Raw genomic sequence first — 21,586 nt, forward strand, 5'->3', positions numbered from 1 at the left:
GTCATTTTGACCTACGAAATAGGCAATTACATAGGACTCAACAATATGTTTCTATTGCCTCGTTTCCGCCTCAAAGGGTATCCTAGAGACAATATGCTGTCACGGGCAGATAGTACCAGGGTTGCTAATATTCACGGCAATTTACTACTATAACTGAACGTCAAATACAAAACATCCACTCCAAGTTCGGTCCAAGCCCTCCCCTCAATTATGCACGATTTAAGCCCCTGCCGCCCGCCTCAAGGTTCCCAGTCACCCCTGCTCCCTGAGCTCCTTGTAAAAGGAGCGCCAGGGAGGGGAACGCTGTTCCTTAGAACACCAGCGACCCGGCGGGCCAGCTACCTAGGCGCCAACCGCGCCGCAGCAAGCCCAGACGCCCGAAAACCGCCGTTCCCCCACTACCAGTTGCCGAGCTGCCGGAACCCAAGATGGCGACAGAGGCGGAGTCTGCGTAACTGTCCCTGGGCGGGGCCCGAGGCAAGACGTGGCCGAGGGGCGGTGCCAGGCCGGGGGCGGTGCCAGCGGCCCAGCTCGGCCTGGCCACCGCGGCCCGGGGGGGTCTTCGGCTGTTCAGTCTGAGTTTTCTTTTCCGCTGGGTGGTCGGCGCCGCCGCTCCTTGGAGACGTCATGAAGTCCCCGGTTCCGGATCTTGCCCCGAGCGACGGCGAGGAGGGCGAGGACCGCACGCCGCTCTTGCAGCGCGCCCCGCGGGCGGAAACCGGTGAGCAGCTGAGAGAACCAGGGTCTTCGGGCGGGAGGCGGTCCCAAGGTAAAGGGTGTCCAGAGCTGCTTAAGCGCGGGGGGACTAAGAACGCGGAGCCCATTCAGGACCCCACTCAGCCCCTGCCTTCTCGGGTGCCCAGAAGCAGCTCTGGGGCCCAGGAGGCGGGCTGGACCGTGAGGCCGGGCCGGGTCGGGCGGAGGCTCGGGCGGGACTTCTGCAGGCGCAGCCCCGGGGACCTCGGCAGGTGCAGCCCCGGGGGCCTCGGCAGATGCAGCAGGCGGGCCCGGGCGGGGAGCTGCTGGGCGCTGGCGGCGCTGGGCTCCCGGCGATTTTCGGTAGTTTTGAGCCGGGGTCCCTGTGGAAGAACGAACTTGGGGAGAATCTTGAAATCAATGGGCAGAGGGCGGAGGGGAGGACCCCGTAGAAGAGCGAACTGGGGAGAAATCTGCAATTGAAGGATAGAGGACGGGACGGAGCCGCGGGCTCTTCCTCCGTGTCACTGCCGGGTTACCACAGCTCTTCGCCCTCCAGCACGTGATCTGGTAGCTAGCTCCCTGGGCATGAAGAGGAGACACAAAAAAGGACTGAGGTTAACATTTTTGAGTATGCGGAGGAAAATTATTGGATAACCCAGCGAATATCTTGAAATTGTGCGGTAAGAGGTTAAAAGTACTGCATACATTTTTCCCCCCGTATAGCTGTCTACGATTAAGTCTCAGCAGTCTACGACTTAAGTTAGGAAACAGGTTATCCTCAAGATAGGTTATTGGTAGAGCACTAAGGTAATGTGCACAAAGTCTTGTAACAAATGGGAAAGGAGTTACTTCACAATGCATCTTCCCTGAATTTGGGGAAATTAAAATATTTTGCTATACTTCTTTAAAAGAAATTAAAACTAAAGAATAAATCAGTTTGCATTCATTCTATAGTTTCAAAGATGTGTGCATGCGAAACAGAGTTGAATTCGAAATTTGACTTTTCCTGACCAAGAACAGTACAATCCTGTGGTATCTTCTAAATTTGTTTTTATCATTACCAGATGGTGGCAGTGGAGGTGGTAACATTATAGCTCTATCTGGCAACTGGGAGCTTATTTTTGTGGGCGCTCAATGTAAACACTGTACCATAATGCCGTTTTACCTGGAAGTCAGACTTAGTTCCATAAACTGATCTTTTTCTATAGCATACGAGTTAGATTTCTATAATCCTCTTCTGCAAAATAATCTAGTTTGGAAATACAGAAATAATAAAGATATTCCCTAGAGACTACTATATTCTGTTGCAATTGGGAGACATATATATAAATATAATCAAATTTTAGCTCAAATGTTAAATGTCAGTAGTTGTCAGGAAAATGCAGAGTAAAACCACAGTGAGCTGTTACACACTTACTAGAATGGCTAAAGTTAAAATGGCTGAAGATACCAAATATTGGCCAACATACAGAATAACTAGAACTCTCATATTTTGCTTGTAAGAGTGTAAAATGGTACAACTACTTTGGAAAACTGGCAATCTATTGTAAAGTTAAACATACATTACCATAATACCAAACAATGTTTATAACAGCTTTAATTCATAAAAGTAAAAAACTGGAAACAACGTATCCATCAGTTCATCAGCAGGTGAATGGATAAACAAATTGTGGTATATTCATGCATACTTGGTGGTATTATAAAAAGAAATTCCTGATACACATAACAACGTGGGTAAATCTCAGACACAAAAGAAACCACCATATTAATGTATGACTCCATCAGTATGATGTTCTAAACAAGCAGAACTAATCTGTAATAACAGGAAGCAGATCAGTGGTTGCCTGGAAGCTACAGGCAGGAAGGAATTGCCTGCAGAGGCACTAGGGTACTTTTTAGGGTACAAGATGCAGATGGGAAAGTTCTGCAGCTTGACTGGGATTCACAGATGTATACATTTGTCAAAATTCACCAAACTGTACACTTGAAATGGGAGCATTTTATTGTATGTAAAATACACCTCAATAAAGTAGATTGAAAAAGAAAAAAATTAATTCATTCCTTTTAAGAACAATCCCTGCTTGATTCATGGGTTGAGTGTATAGATCTTAGCCCTGTTCCTCATGCCTTGAGGCGGCTGTCTTCATTATAACCATTTTCCTTCTTATTTTTACTCTTTACATACCGCTGGAGAGCAAAAGTGAAGTAAGAATAGCAGCAACACATTTTGTTTTGCTATTTAAAATATGATAAGGGTTTTAGAGAAGAGGCGCCTACTGTTATAGGGTATTGCATTAATCAACAATATTTTAATTTCTTTTTTTTTTTTTTTTTTTTTTTTTTTTTTTTGCGATACGCGGGCCTCTCACTGTTGTGGCCTCTCCCATCGCAGAGCACAGGCTCCGGACACGCAGGCTCAGGGGCCATGGTTCTCGGGCCCCGCCACTCCGCGGCATGTGGGATCTTCCTGGACCGGGGCCCGGACCCGCGTCCCCTGCATCGGCAGGCGGACTCTCAATCACTGCGCCACCAGGGAAGCCCGTCAACAATATTTTAAATTAAGCTCTGTGTCTGGGGTGCTGCGAGCAGGACAGGAGAGGGGCACCAGGAGAAGGGATGGAAAAGACAAAGATGGATGTAACCGCTTTATAAGAGGCACCAGGTATTACCTCATTTTCTCGCAGTAGTGCCCTTTGTCCTAGCTTTAGTCATACTATCTACCATGTACAGCTAATAGGAGAAACACGATGCCCGTTAGTTATATTTTTTAAGTTATGTTCTGTATGTTTACTTTGCACATTCCAGAAAGTGTAGGTGTTTAAAAAAAAACAAAAAAAAACTTTCCATCCAGAATTGGTTTTTTTTCACTTTTGGTGCCTGAAGACCTTCAGCAGACCTTAAAACCTCTCTTTTTGTATGTTTGCATATGTTTTACTTATCTTTTATGTTTGTTTCTGGAACAAACCTCTATGAAATTAGCTGTACCTTATCTATGCCTATGTGTATAGTTTTATTTTTCAGAAGAGAAAAGCTGATAAAATGTTCGTCGTAAAATTTTACAGCGGTTAAAAGACCTTAGAGACTAACTCCTATCAAGTGGGCATCATTTTATATGTAAACAGCTGAGGGCCAGAGAGGTTAAGTTCCCACTATTGCTGTAGCCATATTAAGGACTAACCACAGTTCTTCCAGTTTTTAGTCCCATCCTTCTTCCTCGTCACAACACTGCCACATTTGTGTTACGTTGGAGAAATTCCTGTTTGCAAAATGCTTAATCGTTTTTGTTGAATCCTTCACAAATTTGAAAGTTCCCTGCTCCGTCATGAATAAGAGGACATGGTTTTGTGTTATGCGTAGTGCTGCTTTATTGAGAGAGCTAAAATTAAAGTATGTTTCTGTAGTGTTAAGACCAATGCAGGGGACAGGGGTTCAAGCCCTGGTCCGGGAAGATCTTACATGCCGTGGAGCAGCTAAGGCCGTGTGCCACAACTACTGAGCCTGCGCTCTAGAGCCTGCGAGCCACAGCTGCTGAGCCCGTGTGCTACAACTACTGCAGCCCACGTGCCTAGAGCCCATGCTCCACAACAAAGACAAGCCACCACAATGAGAAGCCTGTGCACTGCAATGAAGAGTAGCCCCCGGTTGCCGCAACTCGAGAAAGCCTGTGCACAGCAACAAAGACCCAATGCAGCCAAAAATAAATAAATAAATTTATTTAAAAAAAAAAAAAGAATATGTCTCAGGTTGACAGAACACAACAGAATTCTCAGTAACCTGTCAGTAACCTGACTGGTTTGCTTTTCAAGCATTTGCTTTTACGTAGTCAGGTAGATTTCAGAGATGCACACCAAAGTGATGGGGGACATCCATGTTGCTGCAAATGACATTATTTCATTCTTTTTTATGGCTGAGTAATATTCCATTGTATATATGTACCACATCTTCTTTATCAATTCATCTATCGATGGACATTTAGGTTGCTTCCATGTCCTGCCTATTGTAATTAGTGCTACAATGAACACTGAGTGCATATGTCTTTTCTAATTATGGTTTTCCCCAAATATATGCCCAGGAGTGGGATTGCTGGATCATATGATAGCTCTATTTTTAGTTTTTTAAGGAACCTCCATACGGTTCTCCATAGTGGCTGTACCAGTTTACATTCCTACCTACCAACAGTGTAGGAGGGTTCCCTTTTCTCCACACCCTCTCCAGCATTCATTGTTTGTAGACTTTTTGATGATGGCTATTCTGACTGGTGTGAGGTGATACCTCATTGTAGTTTTGATTTGCACTTCTCTAATAATTAGTGATGTTGAGCATGTTTTCATGTGCTTCTTGGCCATCTGTATGTCTTCTTTGGAGAAATATCTATTTAGATCTTCTGCCCATTTTTTGATTGGGTTGTTTATTTTTTTGATATTGAGCTGCATAAGCTATTTGTATATTTTGGAGATTAATCCCTTGTTGGTTGCTTCGTTTGCAAACATTTTCTCCCATTTTGAGGGTTGTCTTTTCATTTTGTTTATGGTTTCCTTTGCTGTGCAAAATCTTTTAAGTTTAATTAGGTCCCCTTTGTTTTCTTTGTTTTTATTTTCATTACTCTAGGAGGTGGATCAAAAAAGATATTGCTGTGATTTATGTCAAAGAGTGTTCTGCCTATGTTTTCCTCTAAGAGTTTTATTGTGTCCAGCCTTACATCTAGGTCTTTAATCCTTTTTTTTTTCTTTTTCGGTATGCGGGCCTCTCACTGTTGTGGCCTCTCCCGTTGCGGAGCACAGGCTCTGGACGCACAGGCTCAGCAGCCATGGCTCACGGGCCCAGCTGCTCCGCGTCATGTGGGATCTTCCCGGACCGGGGCACAAACCCGTGTCCCCTGCATCGGCAGGCGGACCCTCAACCACTGTACCACCAGGGAAGCCCTTTAATCCATTTTGAGTTTATTTTTGTGTATGGTGTGAAGGAGTGTTCTAATTTCATTCTTTTACCTGTAGCTGTTCAGTTTTCCCAGCACCATTTATTGAAGAGACTGTCTTTTCTCCATTATATATTCTTGCTTCCTTTGTCATAGATTAGGTGACCATAGGTGTGTGGGTTTATCTCTGGACTTTCTATCCTATTCCATTGATCTATATTTCTGTTTTTGTGCCAGTACCATACTGTCTTGATTACTGTAGCTTTGTAGTATAGTCTGAAGTCAGGGAGCCTGATTCCTTCAGCCTACAGATTGTCATACTGAGTGAAGTAAATCAGAGAAAGACAAATATGATATGATATTGCTCATATGTGGAATCTTAAAAAAAGGGGGGTACAAATGCACTTATCTACAAAACAGTAATAGAGTCACAGATGTAGAAAACAAATTTATGGTTACAAGGGGTAAGGGGGAGAGGGATAAATTGGAAGATTGAGATTGACATATACACACTACTATATATAAAATAGATAACTAATAAGGACCTACTGTATAGCACAGGGAACTCTGCTTAGTGCTCTGTAATGGCCTATATGAGAAAAGAATCATAAAAAGAATGGATATATGTATATAACAGATTCACATTGCTGTACACCTGAAAATAACACAACATTATTAATCAACTATACTCCAATAAAAATTAAAAACAAAACAACAAAGTGATGGGGGAAGGGCGGCTCAATACTGGCAAACCACAGGAAGTGTATAGATTCTTCTGCCTAATTTAGGTAGGAGGGAGGAGGGAATTAGGCACACACATAAAAATTCCATTCCTCACACTTTCCACCAGTTGAAGGTTTACTTTTGTATGAATGAGATGTGTCTTGTATTTGATTAAATGGATTTTCAACATACTGTTGCACCAAAATGTGCTCATTCACGTTATGAAAAATCAGTTTTAGGTCTCCTAAGACATTTCTTTGTGTTTAAAGGCAGAACATGGGTCTGGAGGCAGGGTGCCTAATGGCCGATCGTAGTTCTGCGGCCTAACCTAACCTCTCTGTGCCTGTAAATCAGGGAAAATGATACACCTAATTTATAGGGTTATTGTGAGGATTAAATAAGCTAATAGAAAGTGCTTGGAATAGAGTTTGGCATATTGTCAGTGTTAATTATTATCATTATTATCACCATCAGTGAAGACTGGATTTTGCATTCCTCAGAGAACAGCACAGAATAAGGGCCCCATTCTTCATGTCACACTGTGTTGGAACTTGTGATTTTCTAGCTATAATGGCACATCCTCTGCTTTATTTCATTTTTTGTTTTGTTTTTTACCTCTACTATTTTGGTGTGGGAGGCAGATGGTTACATTCAAGGTTCAGTTACATAAGCGTTGTGTTTCACAAACGTAATTTGTGTGTAAATATAGCCTTAAATATAAGGTATGGAGCGCTGGTAGACAGCAACCATGTTACAGAAGGAAGGGAAATGGCCTTGGGTCATGTGATAATCAATGTTAATATTAAAGTAACTGAGTCCATTTTAATGGAATTTGGTGTTTTCTTGTAAATGGGTATTAATTTGGGAGCTAAGAATACATAAGGATTTATCAGGAATGAACTACCCATAAGGCAGGCTAAGACCAGTTAAATGTTACCCTGTTTAAAAGCCAAACTTGTTTTATCCATTTAGATAGGAAATCTTTTTTTTTTTTTTTTTTTTTGCGGAACGCGGGCCTCTCACTGCCGTGGCCTCCTCCGTTGCGGAGCACCGGCTCCAGACGCGCAGGCTCAGTGGCCATGGCTCACGGGCCCAGCCGCCCTGCGGCACGTGGGATCCTCCCGGACCGGGGCACAAACCCGCGTCCCCTGCACCGGCAGGCGGACCCCCAACCACTGCGCCACCAGGGAAGCCCCAGGAAATCTTTTTTAATGCAGTCCCCTGGTCAGGGGGCTCACCAGTCCAGGCCCCCTCCTCTAGAGAAAGTCATCGTCTTTGCATAGGTCAGTGCCCCTGACCGTGGATTTCTGCCTCAGTCTCAGCCCCTCACTGCTCAATACTTCCTTGCCCCTCAGCCAGGCCTGCTTCTCCCCACTGCCAGACCCTCCCACAATGAAGAAAGGCTGGACATCCTCAGCTTTTCAGCAGCCTTCCCTCACCTCAGGCACCTCCTTGCTGCAGCAGAAACCTGGCCTTCTGGACACACCACTCCTGCTGTCTCACGGGGTGATTTTCTGTTATCCTGTAGTAGTTGGTGGGATCAACTCTCCCTTACTCCACATTGATGCTTCCAGACAATCACCCCTCCACTCGCAACGCCATTAGGCTAGGCTCCTTTCCCCTACGTGGTTTTCTCCTCTGCCCACTTCCCAGCACTTTGCTTCAGTCGTCATAGGCTTTACCACCTCACACACCTCCATCTTCTACACTCTAATTCCCACCGTGATCTTGAGTGGCACCTCATCCAGCACCACGTCCCCTCAACTTCTCAGACTCCTATGTGTCTGATGACTTCCTTCCCTCCTCAGTCACCCCTTGGGCCTTGTCATCTCCCATGACTGCTTTAACGACAACCAGAATTCCTTCCTACCTGCCTGTGTAACTGCTCCACTTTGAGCACTCTCATTTCATCTGGACCTTCCACTCACTGACCACTCATCTTTTTATGGAACAGTTCACACATATACAAAAGTAGAGAGAAGATCTGTCTGTTTCATCTATCGTCAAGAGAACTTCATAGGTAGAATTGTGAAGTTCCATCAGGAAATTTCCATCAGGAAACACCTCTCTGCTTTTAAGCCCCCTAAATATTCGTATGCCAACTCTCCCAGGCACTGCTCTAGGCGTTGAAGGTGTACAGCAGTGAACAAAACAGAACAGAAGCTCCTGCCCTCCCTGAGATTTTATATTCCAGTGTGCTTTTTCCTAAACCATTATCCCTCTCCATTTCACTTGCTTCTTGGGTCAGAATCACAGTCCAACCCTTTATTTTCTTGTCAGCACTCTAAATTCCCTGCTTTGTCACCACACCATCTCAGTGCCAGCTGTCTGCTTACCTGGCGCTTGCCTCTGCGTACAGGCAAGTCGTGCTTCAAGGTCACACGCGAGGGCAGGTTGCGCCCACCAGTTCTGGGTGGGTGTCCACTCACTCAGCAATTCTGCGTGTTTCCCTGGGAACTTAACACCCGCTTCAACAGCTTCTTAACTTCTTTTTTCAACTTCTGATTTCTCACAAATGAGAAATAACCTTGATCCGTAACAAATTACCTCAATTCCTAATGTCCAGGAAGAGCAATAATAATAACAATTCACAGTTATTTGAAGGCATATTATGTGCTAAGCGGTGTTCTAAGTATTTTACATGTACCCCACCTCAACTAATCTTTATGACCCTAATATAGGCAAAGCACTTAGGCTGATATCGAGCCCATCGGGCTCAATAACTACTACCTATTGGGGGTTTTTTTAACATCTTTATTGGAGTATAACTGCTTTACAATGGTGTGTTAGTTTCTGCTTTATAACACAGTGAATCAGTTATACATATACATGTGTCCCCATATCTCTTCCCTCTTGTGTCTCCCTCCCTCCCACCCTCCCGATCCCACCCCTCTAGGGGGTCACAAAGCACCGAGCTGATCTCCCTGTGCTATGTGGCTGCTTCCCACCAGCTATCTATTTTACATGTGGTAGTGACTATATGTCCATGCCACTCTCTCACTTCGTCCCAGCTTCCCCTTCCCCCTCCCCGTGTCCTCAAGTCCATTCCCTACGTCTTTATTCCTGTCCCGCCCCCATTACCTGTTGTTCTTGTTATTAAATTCAGTGCCCAGTGTCCCACTCTGAGTTATGCAGCACCATAGTTCAGCCCCATAAGATCGTCTGCTGTTTCCTGCTCCTTTTGGCTTGCTTTCCATACTTCTGTACCTGCCACTGCCTCTGCTTGCATCGCTCTCCTTCCTCGAACCTGGTTATTGATGAAGGTCCAGTGCAAGTGTTCTTTCTCCCAGAGGCCTTCCTTGACCATCCCCTACCCCACACACAGCACATTTATGTCAGTCTTCTGTCCCGTGTTACACACAAATGTGTATCGTAGCCGTTTATCTCGTTGGTATAACTTTTTCCAGGATAAACGGGAAAGGAGCTCACTTTTACTGACTGCCCTTCAGTATTCCATCTAATGCACACACAGCCCAGTGAGGTGGGTGGCGGTCACCTCATTTGGGAGCTGAGAAACCTGATAATGAAAACTATTAACTAACTTCTCCAAAGACATACAGCCAGTGAAAATCGGAGCTGAGCTCCGTCACCAGGTCGGCTTCAATCTAAATCAGCCTCTGTTCCTTCAGCTCCGTCCACTCCACATTCCTAAGTTTAAACCATGTTTTAGAAGCTGATGTTTGTTTTGATGGGTGCTCCGTTGGTTACGCAAGCATGGTTTTGTTCTGAACTTGATTTCAGTGTGGCGGGCGCCGGATGAATGTTCTCTCCCCTCGTCACGCAAGCACGCTTTTCTTGGACCAATTTCAAACACTGGCCAAGTTCACAGGCACATTTTGTGCTGTCACCATACTTTCTTGAAACAAAATCTTTCTGACTGATTTGTAATCGACAATCATTTTTGAAAACTAGTAACCCCTTATTTGTAATGTTCTTAAAATCTCATAGTCATATACTTCGTGACTCCTGTGTTGGCTTTTTCTTTTCTGATTATTGATTCGGTGCCCCCAAAAGTTAACGTTGCCGGGTCCATAACTTCTAGGTCAGATTTCCAAGTAGTATCACTAGGGATTTGAAATCATTTTGCTCACCTTTCCTCCACTTCCCAAGCTTCTACCCCTACATGATATTCACACGGTAAGGTATATCATACTTCTAATCAGTTATCGTGTGGGGAGAAACTGATAACATACGGTTAAAATAAGGCAACTCAAGGATAGAATGGAGTGATAACATTACAAGTCAGAGTAGCAAAAAGTAAAGCTGTTCAGAGTAAGAGCATCGCTGGTAACTGTGTCCCTCCCTTTCACTAACCCCCGTGTCCAGTGTGTTGACAAGGCCTGTCAGTTCTGCCTTTAAAGTTATCTCAAATCCACGCATTTCTCTCCATTGCCTGGGCTTTTACTCTACTTTAAGCCGCCATCACCTCTTTCCTGGAAACTTCCAATAATCCCTTGAGTGATCTCCCTGTGTCTACATCCCTCACCACTTCTGCCCCTTTGTCATCTCCACACAGCAACCAGAGAAGCTCTTTAAACCGTAAGTCACATCTTCTCACTCCTCTGCTGAAGCGGATAATGAACTCTGTATATGGTACCTTGGCAAAGCAGACAGTACATTAATCTGGGTATTTCCTGCTCCAAATTACCCAGAGTAACACATTTTAATTGCCCAAATTTGGAAAGATTATGAGCCCCGCCCCCATCCAGACTTCTCTGTATATTCTCGTCCAACACAGAGCAATGATAAAGAAAATGTGCTCTCCTATAAAACATGCCTTGCATTCTGCAACTGTCCTTAACTAGACAGCTGCCTTTTTGCTTGGGGCAGAGAGCCAGTGTGTCTAGATTCAGGTAACAGAGGCAGCATGAATGAAGCTTTAGAAATATAGTTTTCACAGGTCTGGATCGAACTGTGGCAGTGGTGCCATCGTTCTAATGCCAGCTGTACTCCTGAAAAGGGAGGCAAGAATGCCAAATGAAAAGTTGTCTGTTAAAAGATGTCAGTCTTGCACAGAGGAAAAAGTGATAGCAGTTGTTAAGTGTATGAGTGCTTGTAGAAAAGTGAGTTGGATCACAGTATATTAACATACACGTAAATACAGTTATGCTGTATTCATTCAAGCTTCGATCTGAATCTGTACCAAGACCGTTGTACTCTGAAAAATGTATCCTTGTGTGAGGTGAGGTCAATGAAAACACCAGGATTCCTGAGTAGGGAAAAACAGACACGTGTGTGTGTGTGTGTGTGTGTGTGTGTGTAATGCTAATAAGTCATTGCCAAATAAAAGCACACATATATTCATATATACGTACTTAACTTTAACTTGTCATTAGCAGATGAAACAGATGTTCGTATCTTTCAACACATATTTATCAAACACTCAGTGTTGCCCAAACTTAAGTTGTAAAAACCTGGATTAGCCACTTCCTCGTTGTCGCTCGGGGTCAGTCACCCTTAAGTCAGCTTCCTGCATTCTCATCCCCCCTCCAGTTCTGCAACTCAGTAAAAGAAGAAAAAAGAGAAAATATGTGCATACGCCTATAGAGTGAAAAACTAGGTCAGACTCCTCCTGTCACATGATCGTCCTTTCATTGGTTCCTTCAACCCACTCTGCCTTCCTTTTTTTTTAAAAAAATCATTGTGGTACATTCACTAACTGTGCTTTTTACTGTGGGCCCTTTAAGCAAGACCAACTGAGCAACCGTCACAGGGGCTGCAACTGTCATAGATTCTGCAAGTTTGCTTCTGGGCTCTTAAATGCATTTAGTTTAGGAGAACCTTAAGTATTAATCATGGCTTCTGATTCAAACCCAGCCTCTGAGGATACTTTTCAAGGTAAGAAATTATCTGGAGGGGTTTCCTGCCCTGGCCTTGGCAGTAAATTTTTTTGTTCTGAGATAACGTTTATGATGAGAGGGCTACTGACCCGTGGTCAGTAATGTACGTGCCACGCTGAACGCTCGAGGACTTATTGGCCCTGTTTGAGACATGTTTTTCAGAAATAGTGATGCCGTTAAACCCGCTTACCTGCTTTTCTCTTCTCTTGCCAGCTGACAGGGATTGGGGGTTTGGTTTTGACTCTGGAATGCAGATTTTTCTGAGCAAAGTTGTTGCCTCCATGTTTTAAGAAACTGTCTTACAGTTCAGGCTCTCATGTGTTAAATCTTTATCAAAACTACAGGTACTGGGAACAAATTCTCTTTGGTACATGTTTTTTTTTTTTTTTTTTCGCGGTACGCGGGCCTCTCACTGTTGCGGAGCACAGGCTCCGGACGCGCAGGCTCAGCCGCTCCGCGGTATGTGGGATCTTCCCAGACCGGGGCACGAACCCGTGTCCCCAGCATCGGCAGGCAGACTCTCAACCACTGTGCCACCAGGGAAGCCCCTTGGTACATGTTTTTAGATATGCTTCATCTGAGAATATTCTCAGAAAAACATTCATGATTTATTCATTTGTGTACATCTAAGAAGTGACCTCTTTAGTGATTTAGACAGTATCATCTAAGTTATTCTTTAAATGAAAGTTTTTCCACCAATCTTTATTTCAGCTCCAGTGTGCCGCTCTGCTCGTTACAACCTTGCATTTTTGGCCTTTTTTGGTTTCTTCGTTCTCTATTCATTACGGGTGAATCTGAGTGTGGCGTTAGTGGATATGGTGGATTCCAACACGACTGCAGCAGATAATAGAACTGCCAACGAATGTGCAGAGCATTCCACTCCCATAAAAGTTCTTCACAACCAAACGGTCAGTGCTGGTTTTCAAGCAAATGATCTTAATCCTAAAATACTTCCGAGTAAAAATATTAAATTTATTCGTCCTACAGAAACACAGACACTTTCTTCATGTAAACTCTGAATCATTTTCTTTTGCGTTTTCCCAGTAACTGGTTAGACAGTTAACTTATAACTGTAGCTGCTGCTGCTGTACCCTGATCTGTTTGAAAAGCAGTTTTTCAGTTTCCTCCGTAAACATACTGTCCTTGAAGAGAATTTGGAAAAACCCGTCTGGCGTATTAGAAAATTAGGTTGTTTTAGATGTTGCTAAATAGTTTTTGTGGGACCATTATTTAATAGCTGTACTACTTAAAGGGTCCTGTTGCAGGAGGATTAAGCTAATCTCAACTACAGGATGAAAAATAAGAATGGGTCCGTTTCAAAAAAAAAAATCTATACATGCCTCACCTAAGCTGCTGATGTCATCTCGCCTCCCTCATATTATACTGGAATTGATAAGTGCATGTTCATCATTTGTTCAGAATTGAGTTTTACACACTTTCAACATTTTCTTTGGTCTCACATGGGGAGACAATACAGGCGGGAAAGGCTGGTGTCCTTTTTTGTGTGGGTAGCCACACTGTGCGACATGTGGGATTTTAGTCCCCCGACCAGGGATTGAACCTGCACCACCGGCAGTGGAAGCTCACAGTCTTAACCACTGGACCGCCAGGGAAGTCCCAGGTGTCCTTTTTCTTTTGCGGCACGCGGGCCTCTCACTCTTGTGGCCTCTCCCGTTGCGGAGCACAGGCTCCGGACACGCAGGCTCAGCGGCCATGGCTCACGGGCCCAGCCGCTCCGCGGCACGTGGGATCCTCCCAGACCGGGGCACGAACCCGCGTCCCCCGCATCGGCAGGCGGACTCCCAACTACTGCGCCACCAGGGAAGCCCCTGTCCTTTTTTATAAGTGTATTTTCATGCATCTTCAGTGCTCACAAAGGAGCCAAATCCCATGTAGGTGAGTCTCTCCTGCCATTTACAGACAAGATCACTCCAACAGGGAAGAGGGTTTCTGCCCAAACAAGCACATGTACAAAATAATGACTTATCAAAAATCTTTACATTGGACTTCAATAATGTTGCCGAATATGTATTTGGGTACACATCACCCACTTTCCCCACCTCAACCTGTAATTGCTGGACGCTTCATGAAGCCCTGGAATTCTACAGAGAAGCTGTAGATTGGTACTCGAAACAAGGATAATTAGGGCTTTGCTTTGTGTCTTTACTTTTGATAAGCACTTTTCATGATCCACCTACTTATTTGCCCTACATCGACAGTAAAAAGAAATCCTGAATGGTTCTTAGCACGTGGGTAAGTGCTATGTGTGCTGAAGATGTCAGATACTCAGTAACCAGATCTTCATTTTCACCCTACTGTGTACTGCTACTGATTAAAAGACATTTCCTCCTCACGTGAAGTTTCTGGCTTGGTTTAAATTCCTGCTCTTTTGTATCGCTCTATGTTCTTGTTGAAGTGCTTGGTCTGAAATGGTCTATTAATTAATGGCCTCTTAATTATCTATATTTTTGCATACTAGTAGCCAACATTAAGTGAATATTTAGTGTGTGTCAGGCCTTATTTTATGGGCCTTTTTCATTTACTCTTCCCAGATCACAAATCCAGTAAGTAACAGAGCTGGGCTTGAACCCAGGACGGGCTCCAAAGCCTAGCCTGGCCACTGCAGTATCCTGTTCGTAGCTTTCTGGATTAAACCTGTACCTTTTTTGAGCCTTCTTTGTCATGGTCATTACAAAATACCTACAGTTCATCCCATAGTCTAGTTTCATAAGACAGCAAGCCTTCCTGAACATTATGACTTTCAATGATTTTCGATTCACTTCTAGAATCTGCATGTCTGTATCACGGTGACTCACCTACCCAGTAGAAAGTCTGCATGTTCTTCAGTCTAAAACAATGGTTCTGGGGAGTTTCCTGGCAGTCCAGTGGGTAGGACTCGGCGCTTTCACTGCTGTGGCCAAGGTTCAACCCCTGGTCGGGGAACTAAGATCCCACAAGCCTCACGGCCAAAAAAACAAACAAACAAAAACAGTGGTTCAAAATTACATTTATACGTACTCACATGCCAGTAAGAGAAAGGAGCCGTTTCATCAAGGTCTTAAAAGGCTGTTTTTTTTCCTCCTACTCTTTACAGGGTAAAAAGTACCGATGGGATGCAGAAACTCAAGGATGGATTCTCGGGTCTTTTTTTTATGGCTACATCATCACGCAGATTCCTGCAGGATATGTTGCCAGCAGAAGTGGGGGGAAACTGCTGCTGGGATTTGGGGTCCTTGGCACCTCTGTCTTCACCCTGTTCACACCCCTCGCTGCAGATTTCGGAGTTGGAGCCATCATTGCACTCAGGGCCCTAGAAGGACTAGGAGAGGTAATTTTTTTTCTCTTTTGTTATTCTTCTTACCCTATATCACTTTCTTGTCTCCTTAAAGATATCATTCTTGGGCTTCCCTGGTGGCGCAGTGGTTGAGAGTCCGCCTGCCGATCCAGGGGACACGGGTTCTTGCCCCAGTCCGGGAAGATCCCACATGCTGTGGAGCGGCTGGGCCCGTGAGCCATGGCCACTGAGCCTGCGCGTCCAGAGCCTGTGCTCTGCAATGGGAGAGGCCACAACAGTGAGAGGCCCGCGTACCGCAAAAAAAAATAAAAATAAAAGATATCATTCTTTGATATGAATATGAACCAGAAAAAATGACACTGGAAGATAATAGGGGTTTATTTTTTAGTTAGAAACTGATTGACTATGAAATAACATGAGTAGATTTCACTTGTGGTCAGTGAGGTCTTGAGTGGTGGCACTCCAAAATTAGAAGCTTTACTCAAAGACTAGAGAAAACATTTTCTAGGGGAATACTTCATAGCTTCCCCTACTCCCTCCTACTGAGGAGATAAGAAACCACTATTAAAACCATGAGGACAGACCACCCTACTTCTTGAACTTTTGCCACTGTTTACCTCTGCTCCATCATTGATTGCCCAGGTCTAAAACATATTTTACCCAATAGACTATCAAATTGCCTTGTTTTCCTTTAAATTTGTTGTTTTTCATAGAACTTCTTCTCTATCATTTGTTCTTTCTTCTGGTCCTCTAACTTAGAGACAAATAATTATCGTTTTATGTAGCTACCTTTTTTTTAGTCCTGTGATTCTTCTGGCCTCTCTGCTGCTTTTAAAATTGTTATTATTAATTTTTATCTTTCTTTTCCTCTCCTCCTAAGATTTCGATCATTTTTAATTATTTTAAAATTTTAATTTCTTATTTTTTTTCCTTTCCACTTCTCTTTTGCATTTCGTCATGTGTACCTCCACCTTTAAATAATGATCTTGTTTCATTTCTAACTTTGAACTTCTCAAGGCATAGGTTTATTTCGCTCTCTCTTAACATTTCTTTAACCAAGCAAGATAGTGGCCTCTGGGTTTAGCATACAGCTTAAAGGTTATTTTGTATCATGCTGTGTAGGAAAAACACTGACTGGAGTAGTAAAATCAGAGTTTGAATAATAACTCCACTGTATCTAACGGTGGAACCATAGGTTTTAATATAAATATCATACAAATACAATATATAATATAAATCAAATATATTAAATACCTGCCCCATCCTCAGTCACAGCTCAGATGTGATAATAACTGCTAGAAAACTTTGGAAATTGCCAAGTGCTTTCTAAATTTAAGCTTTGGTCACTCATCTGGACATTCTTATTTTGTCCTTATCGAATAGGGGTGTACCAAATAAACCCTTCTTGACTACAAAATAAAATTACCCCCCCCCCACTAACAGGTTCCTTTTCTCCTTATCTAAGTAAAAAACTAAACCCTCCTTGACTACAAAATAAAATTACCCCCCTACTAACAGGTTCCTTTTCTCCTCATCTAAGTAAAATATATGTTTTACAGATAAACTGAAGTTCTAAGAGGTTAACTGATCTTTCTGAGGCTACAGAGCTAGTGAATGGCCAAGGAGAGCTGTGAATTGACTGCTGCAAATCTACCAGAATCTATTCCTTCCTGTTCCCTTGTAGCATCTCCTCCTCTCCCAAGCCTCTGTGAGCCTCCCTGCCTTCACTGTCTTGTTGCTTCTCCATTACCAGTAATTAGTATTTTTTAAAATTGAGGTATAGTAGATGTCCAATATTATATAAATTTCAGGTGTATAACAATTCAAAATTTTTATGTATTATACTCCATTTATAGTTATTATAAAACATTGGTTATATTCCCTGTGCTGTATAATATATCATTATAGCTTATTTATTTTATACATAGTAGTTTGCAGCTCTTAATCCCCCACTCCTATCTTGCCCCTCCCCTAATTGGCATTTACTAGGCTAATTATCACCAGAAAAGAAAAAAATACCGGTAAACACTCTAATTGAGTGTTTTTTGGTAGGACCATTTTTTGGTAGGACCATTTTTCCTGTTGAGTAAGGTGAATCTGAATTTTCTTCTAGTATCCCACAGTATTAGCTCAGTATTTTTAAAAGTTACATATTGATAACATTCCCATTGCATTCAGGCCATAAATAAAGTAAATGAGGGTTTCCCTGGTGGCACAGTGGTTAAGAATCCACCTGTCAATGCAGGGGACACGGGTTCAAGCCCCCATCTGGGAAGATCCCACATGCTGCGGAGCAGCTAAGCCCGTGTGCCACAACTAATGAGCCTGCGCTCTACAGCCTGTGCTCTAGAGCCCACAAGCCACAACTACTGGGCCTGCATGCCACAACTACTGAAGCCCGCGCGCCTAGAGTCCGAGCTCCGCAACAAGAGAAGCCACGCAATAAGAAGCCTGTGCACCACAACGAAAGAGTAGCCCCGGCTGGTCACAACTAGAGAAAGCCCTCGCACAGCAATGAAGATCCAACACAGCCAAAAATAAATAAATAAATAAATTTATAAAAAATAATAATAATAAAGTAAATGAGTGAAATTCACCGTGGGAGGGTACCTTTATATCCTCATTCAGTACATTCTTTTACAGTTTTTGTAACCCTTGCCTTGCAGTCCTCAAATCAGTTGACAGAGTCCACAAGTCTTTGTTCAGATTTTGAAAGTACTTCATTATGAGGTATTTGCACTCAGCACTGTAAAGACATCTCACTCCATGAAACCTGATTCTAGCGTGAGTCTTATCCAGAAACTTCTCTTGCAACAAAATACTCAACTGAATTTAAAACATGAACAAAACTACCTTGTATTTCGTCAGAAATATCTTTTTCCCTTCCCAGGGTGTCACATTTCCCGCCATGCATGCCATGTGGTCTTCGTGGGCTCCTCCTCTTGAAAGAAGCAAGCTTCTCAGCATTTCATATGCAGGTGAGATAACTGTTCTTGTGAAGGTTTTCGCTACAATGTGTTATCTGTATATCAACCTGGGGGGAAGGGCGCAAAGCAGAATCATGCAATGTCAGGTGCTTTCTTTGGGGAAAACTTAAATTGCAGGGGTATAACTTTATTCTTAATGTTCTTCTTTGGCTCACCAGCATATAGCAAAGTGGCTTCATTGACTACTGTCATTTTCTCCGTCTGCCATCATTTATTTCAAAACATGTTGCCTTTTCAGATGTTGATATAGAGAACGCTTCAACAAAACAAAGCCAAAAAAAAAAAAAGCTGGAAAATTGAACACTTTTGTCCTTAAATTGTGATTTGATTTGATCATCTGATAAGCTGGTCATGACTTTCAACCCCTCCTTTCAGACACCTTGTTTTCTATGCATTTATTTGCTATCGTTTGGTCTGTAGGTAAGATAGCATGAGCTTTATATGTGAATTATAATTTTTCCAGCTCACACACTGAATGAAAACTTTTCATTTATTTTTTTGACACATAGTGCCTGGCATGGAGCAGATATTCAGTAACTATTCAACCCGGTTTTCTAGCCTTCCTATTCCTTGCCTTCACCCAATTGAAGTTCCCAAACCCACTTTCTGCTTTCCTACTTCCATTCATTTGCTCACCCTGTTACACCTGCCTCTATATCTTCTTTCTTATGGGACCAGATCTTGCCCATCTTTTCAAAGTCCCACTGCTGCTTCTTACATCTTTTCCTGATCTCTAGAGGTCAGAGGTAATCTGTCCTACATTTGAACTTCCATATTGCTCTGTGACACTCAACACTGTCTAACATGTAATAATTACTTGTTTATATTTACTTCCTATATAAGACTAAAATTTGAGACCAGAAACAATGTCTGATTATTTTAGCTCCCACTGTACCTTCTAAGATGTCTTCTGTTTGGTGGTTAAAATGAATTTTATCACTTATTTATCCGAAACAATTGTGTGTAATATATTTGGGGCAAATTAGATTACCAAAAGCTTTGTTCTTTTTTCTCCAGGTGTGCTGCAGTAGGCTATGTTTAGAGACCATCTTTGAGCCTTTCCCCAAACACTTGGCTTTCTAACACATTTACTAGTAATGTGGCATTTACTAGCTCATATTATAATAGGTCTTCTATTGACTGATGCCTTCTAATTCATCAGTAGCTACATAATTGTAACTAATATAACTACATATTAATGTATACATTTTACATATTGTGGGTTTTCTAGTAAATGATCCCTTAAGAGAATGGGTTGTTTATATTTACATGTGACTAACTCAACTCCTATAGGATTTGAATCACTCTTTCTTTTCTCTATTGTCTGTTATCCGTCTTCTTTAGGCTGTAGACTTGTGTCCCCTCTTTGTTCATTTTTCTCCAAAGTTTACAAAGTCTTTGTTGTTATTGTAGGAGCACAGCTTGGGACAGTAGTTTCTCTTCCTCTTTCTGGTATAGTTTGCTTCTATATGAATTGGACTTACGTCTTCTACCTCTTTGGTAAGTTTATTCAAAAATGTAACCTAAATTATAATGTGATAGGTCCAAAACGTAATAGTGATCTAATAATTGGTTAAAATATGTATATTCCAATTCACTGAAGTACCCATCTCCTAGGCCACAAAGCTCTGAAACATTTACTGACAACCTGTTTTTCAAGTTTATGTGGTTAAAATGATCCAGCTGAGTTGTGACCTGATGTTAATTCTGGAATATTTGTTCAATAGAAACTGCTGTTGAATCCAGGACTTAAATGCTATACTTACTATAAAAACTGCTGTGTTGTTTATTATAAAAGATGTATATTTTGAAAATATTTCTTCTCAAACAAAGTAGGATGCTCTCACTTGGCAGTTTTAATCTTTTTTGTTTCTTTGTTTAGTCCCAGGGCCTTTCATTTCTCAATCTCAATAGCAGGACGATACACATATTTAATAAATTAGATTGCCGTGTAAACATTTATGCAGGAAATGTATCTGCAATCAAAACAAAAATCAATAAACAAAAGCAGATACCTGTGGAAATAATAGATTGTAAACTTTTATTTTTTAAAAGGTTTGTCTGGTAGGCCCTGATAGGCAGAGTCATGTGGTTAAAAGTTGTTCTCTTCAGGTGCAAACTTCCCATTACAAAATAAATAAGTCATGGGGATGTAATGTACAGCAGTGATATTGTGGTACATACTTTTTTCTTTTTTTTTTTTTTGGCTGCATTGGGTCTTCGTTGCTGTAGTGGGCTTTCTCTTGTTGCGGCGAATGAGGGCTACTCTTCGTTGCGGTGCACGGGCTTCTCCTTGCGGTGGCTTCTCTTGTTGTGGAGCACGGGTTCTAGGCGCACAGGTTTCAGTAGTTGTGGCATGCGGGCTCAGTAGTTGTGGCTTGTGGGCTCTAGAGTGCAGGCTCAGTAGTTGTGGCACACGGGCTTAGTTGCTCCGCGGCATGTGGGATCTTCCCAGACCAGGGATCAAACCCATGTCCCCTGTATTGGCAGGCGGATTCTTAACCATGGCACCGCCAGGGAAGTCCCTGTGGTACATACTTGAAGTTGCCAAGAGAATAAATCCTAAAAGTTCTCATCACAAGAAAAAAAAATGTTTGTAATTTTGTATGGTGATAGATGGTAGCCAGATATATTGTGGTAATTATTTCGCAGTGTATATAAATATCAAATCATTGTGTTGTATGCTTGAAACTAATGTAATGTTATACGTCAGTTATACTGAAATTTTTTTTTTAAGTTTTTCCTCTTAAAAATTTATAGGAGATAATACAAATAGCAGTTATCCCATTAAAGAATTATGAGAAGAACTTGAAAACAAAGCTGAAACCAATTTTTCATTAAGTTTATAATTACATAATTTTTTCAAGACAGAAAAATTGCTGTTGGTGCATACTAGTTTCATTTACCTCTTATTTTTCTATTTTAAGGTATAGTTGGAATCATTTGGTTTATTTTATGGATCTGGTTAGTTAGTGATACACCGGAAACTCACAAGACAATCTCCCCCTATGAAAAGGAATACATTCTTTCATCATTAAGAAATCAGGTAAGGACTTTGGCACATTTTAAAAATAATTTCAGAACCTTTTTTTTTCTTCAGAATTAAGGTACCAGTTTTTTTAATAGA

General features: G+C 42.4%; 1 protein-coding gene across 2 annotated transcripts in view; it reads left to right on the forward strand.

Annotated features, from left to right (window-relative positions):
• Positions 1-523: 523 nt before the first annotated feature.
• SLC17A5 (solute carrier family 17 member 5) overlaps positions 524-21,586 on the forward strand; it is a 56,938-nt gene continuing 35,875 nt past the window's right edge. The window contains exons 1-6 of one of the 2 annotated variants that reach the window (XM_065888751.1): positions 524-721; positions 12,889-13,085; positions 15,272-15,505; positions 18,363-18,450; positions 19,873-19,959; positions 21,387-21,505. In XM_065888751.1, the coding sequence (XP_065744823.1) occupies positions 628-721; positions 12,889-13,085; positions 15,272-15,505; positions 18,363-18,450; positions 19,873-19,959; positions 21,387-21,505 (819 nt within the window). In that variant the 5' untranslated portion in view covers positions 524-627. The remainder of the gene's footprint in view (positions 722-12,888; positions 13,086-15,271; positions 15,506-18,362; positions 18,451-19,872; positions 19,960-21,386; positions 21,506-21,586) is intronic. The other variant, XM_065888752.1, reaches the window with a different exon arrangement.

This window comes from Phocoena phocoena, chromosome 12 (genome assembly GCF_963924675.1).
Source record: "Phocoena phocoena chromosome 12, mPhoPho1.1, whole genome shotgun sequence".
In the NCBI taxonomy this organism is placed as follows: domain Eukaryota; kingdom Metazoa; phylum Chordata; class Mammalia; order Artiodactyla; family Phocoenidae; genus Phocoena; species Phocoena phocoena.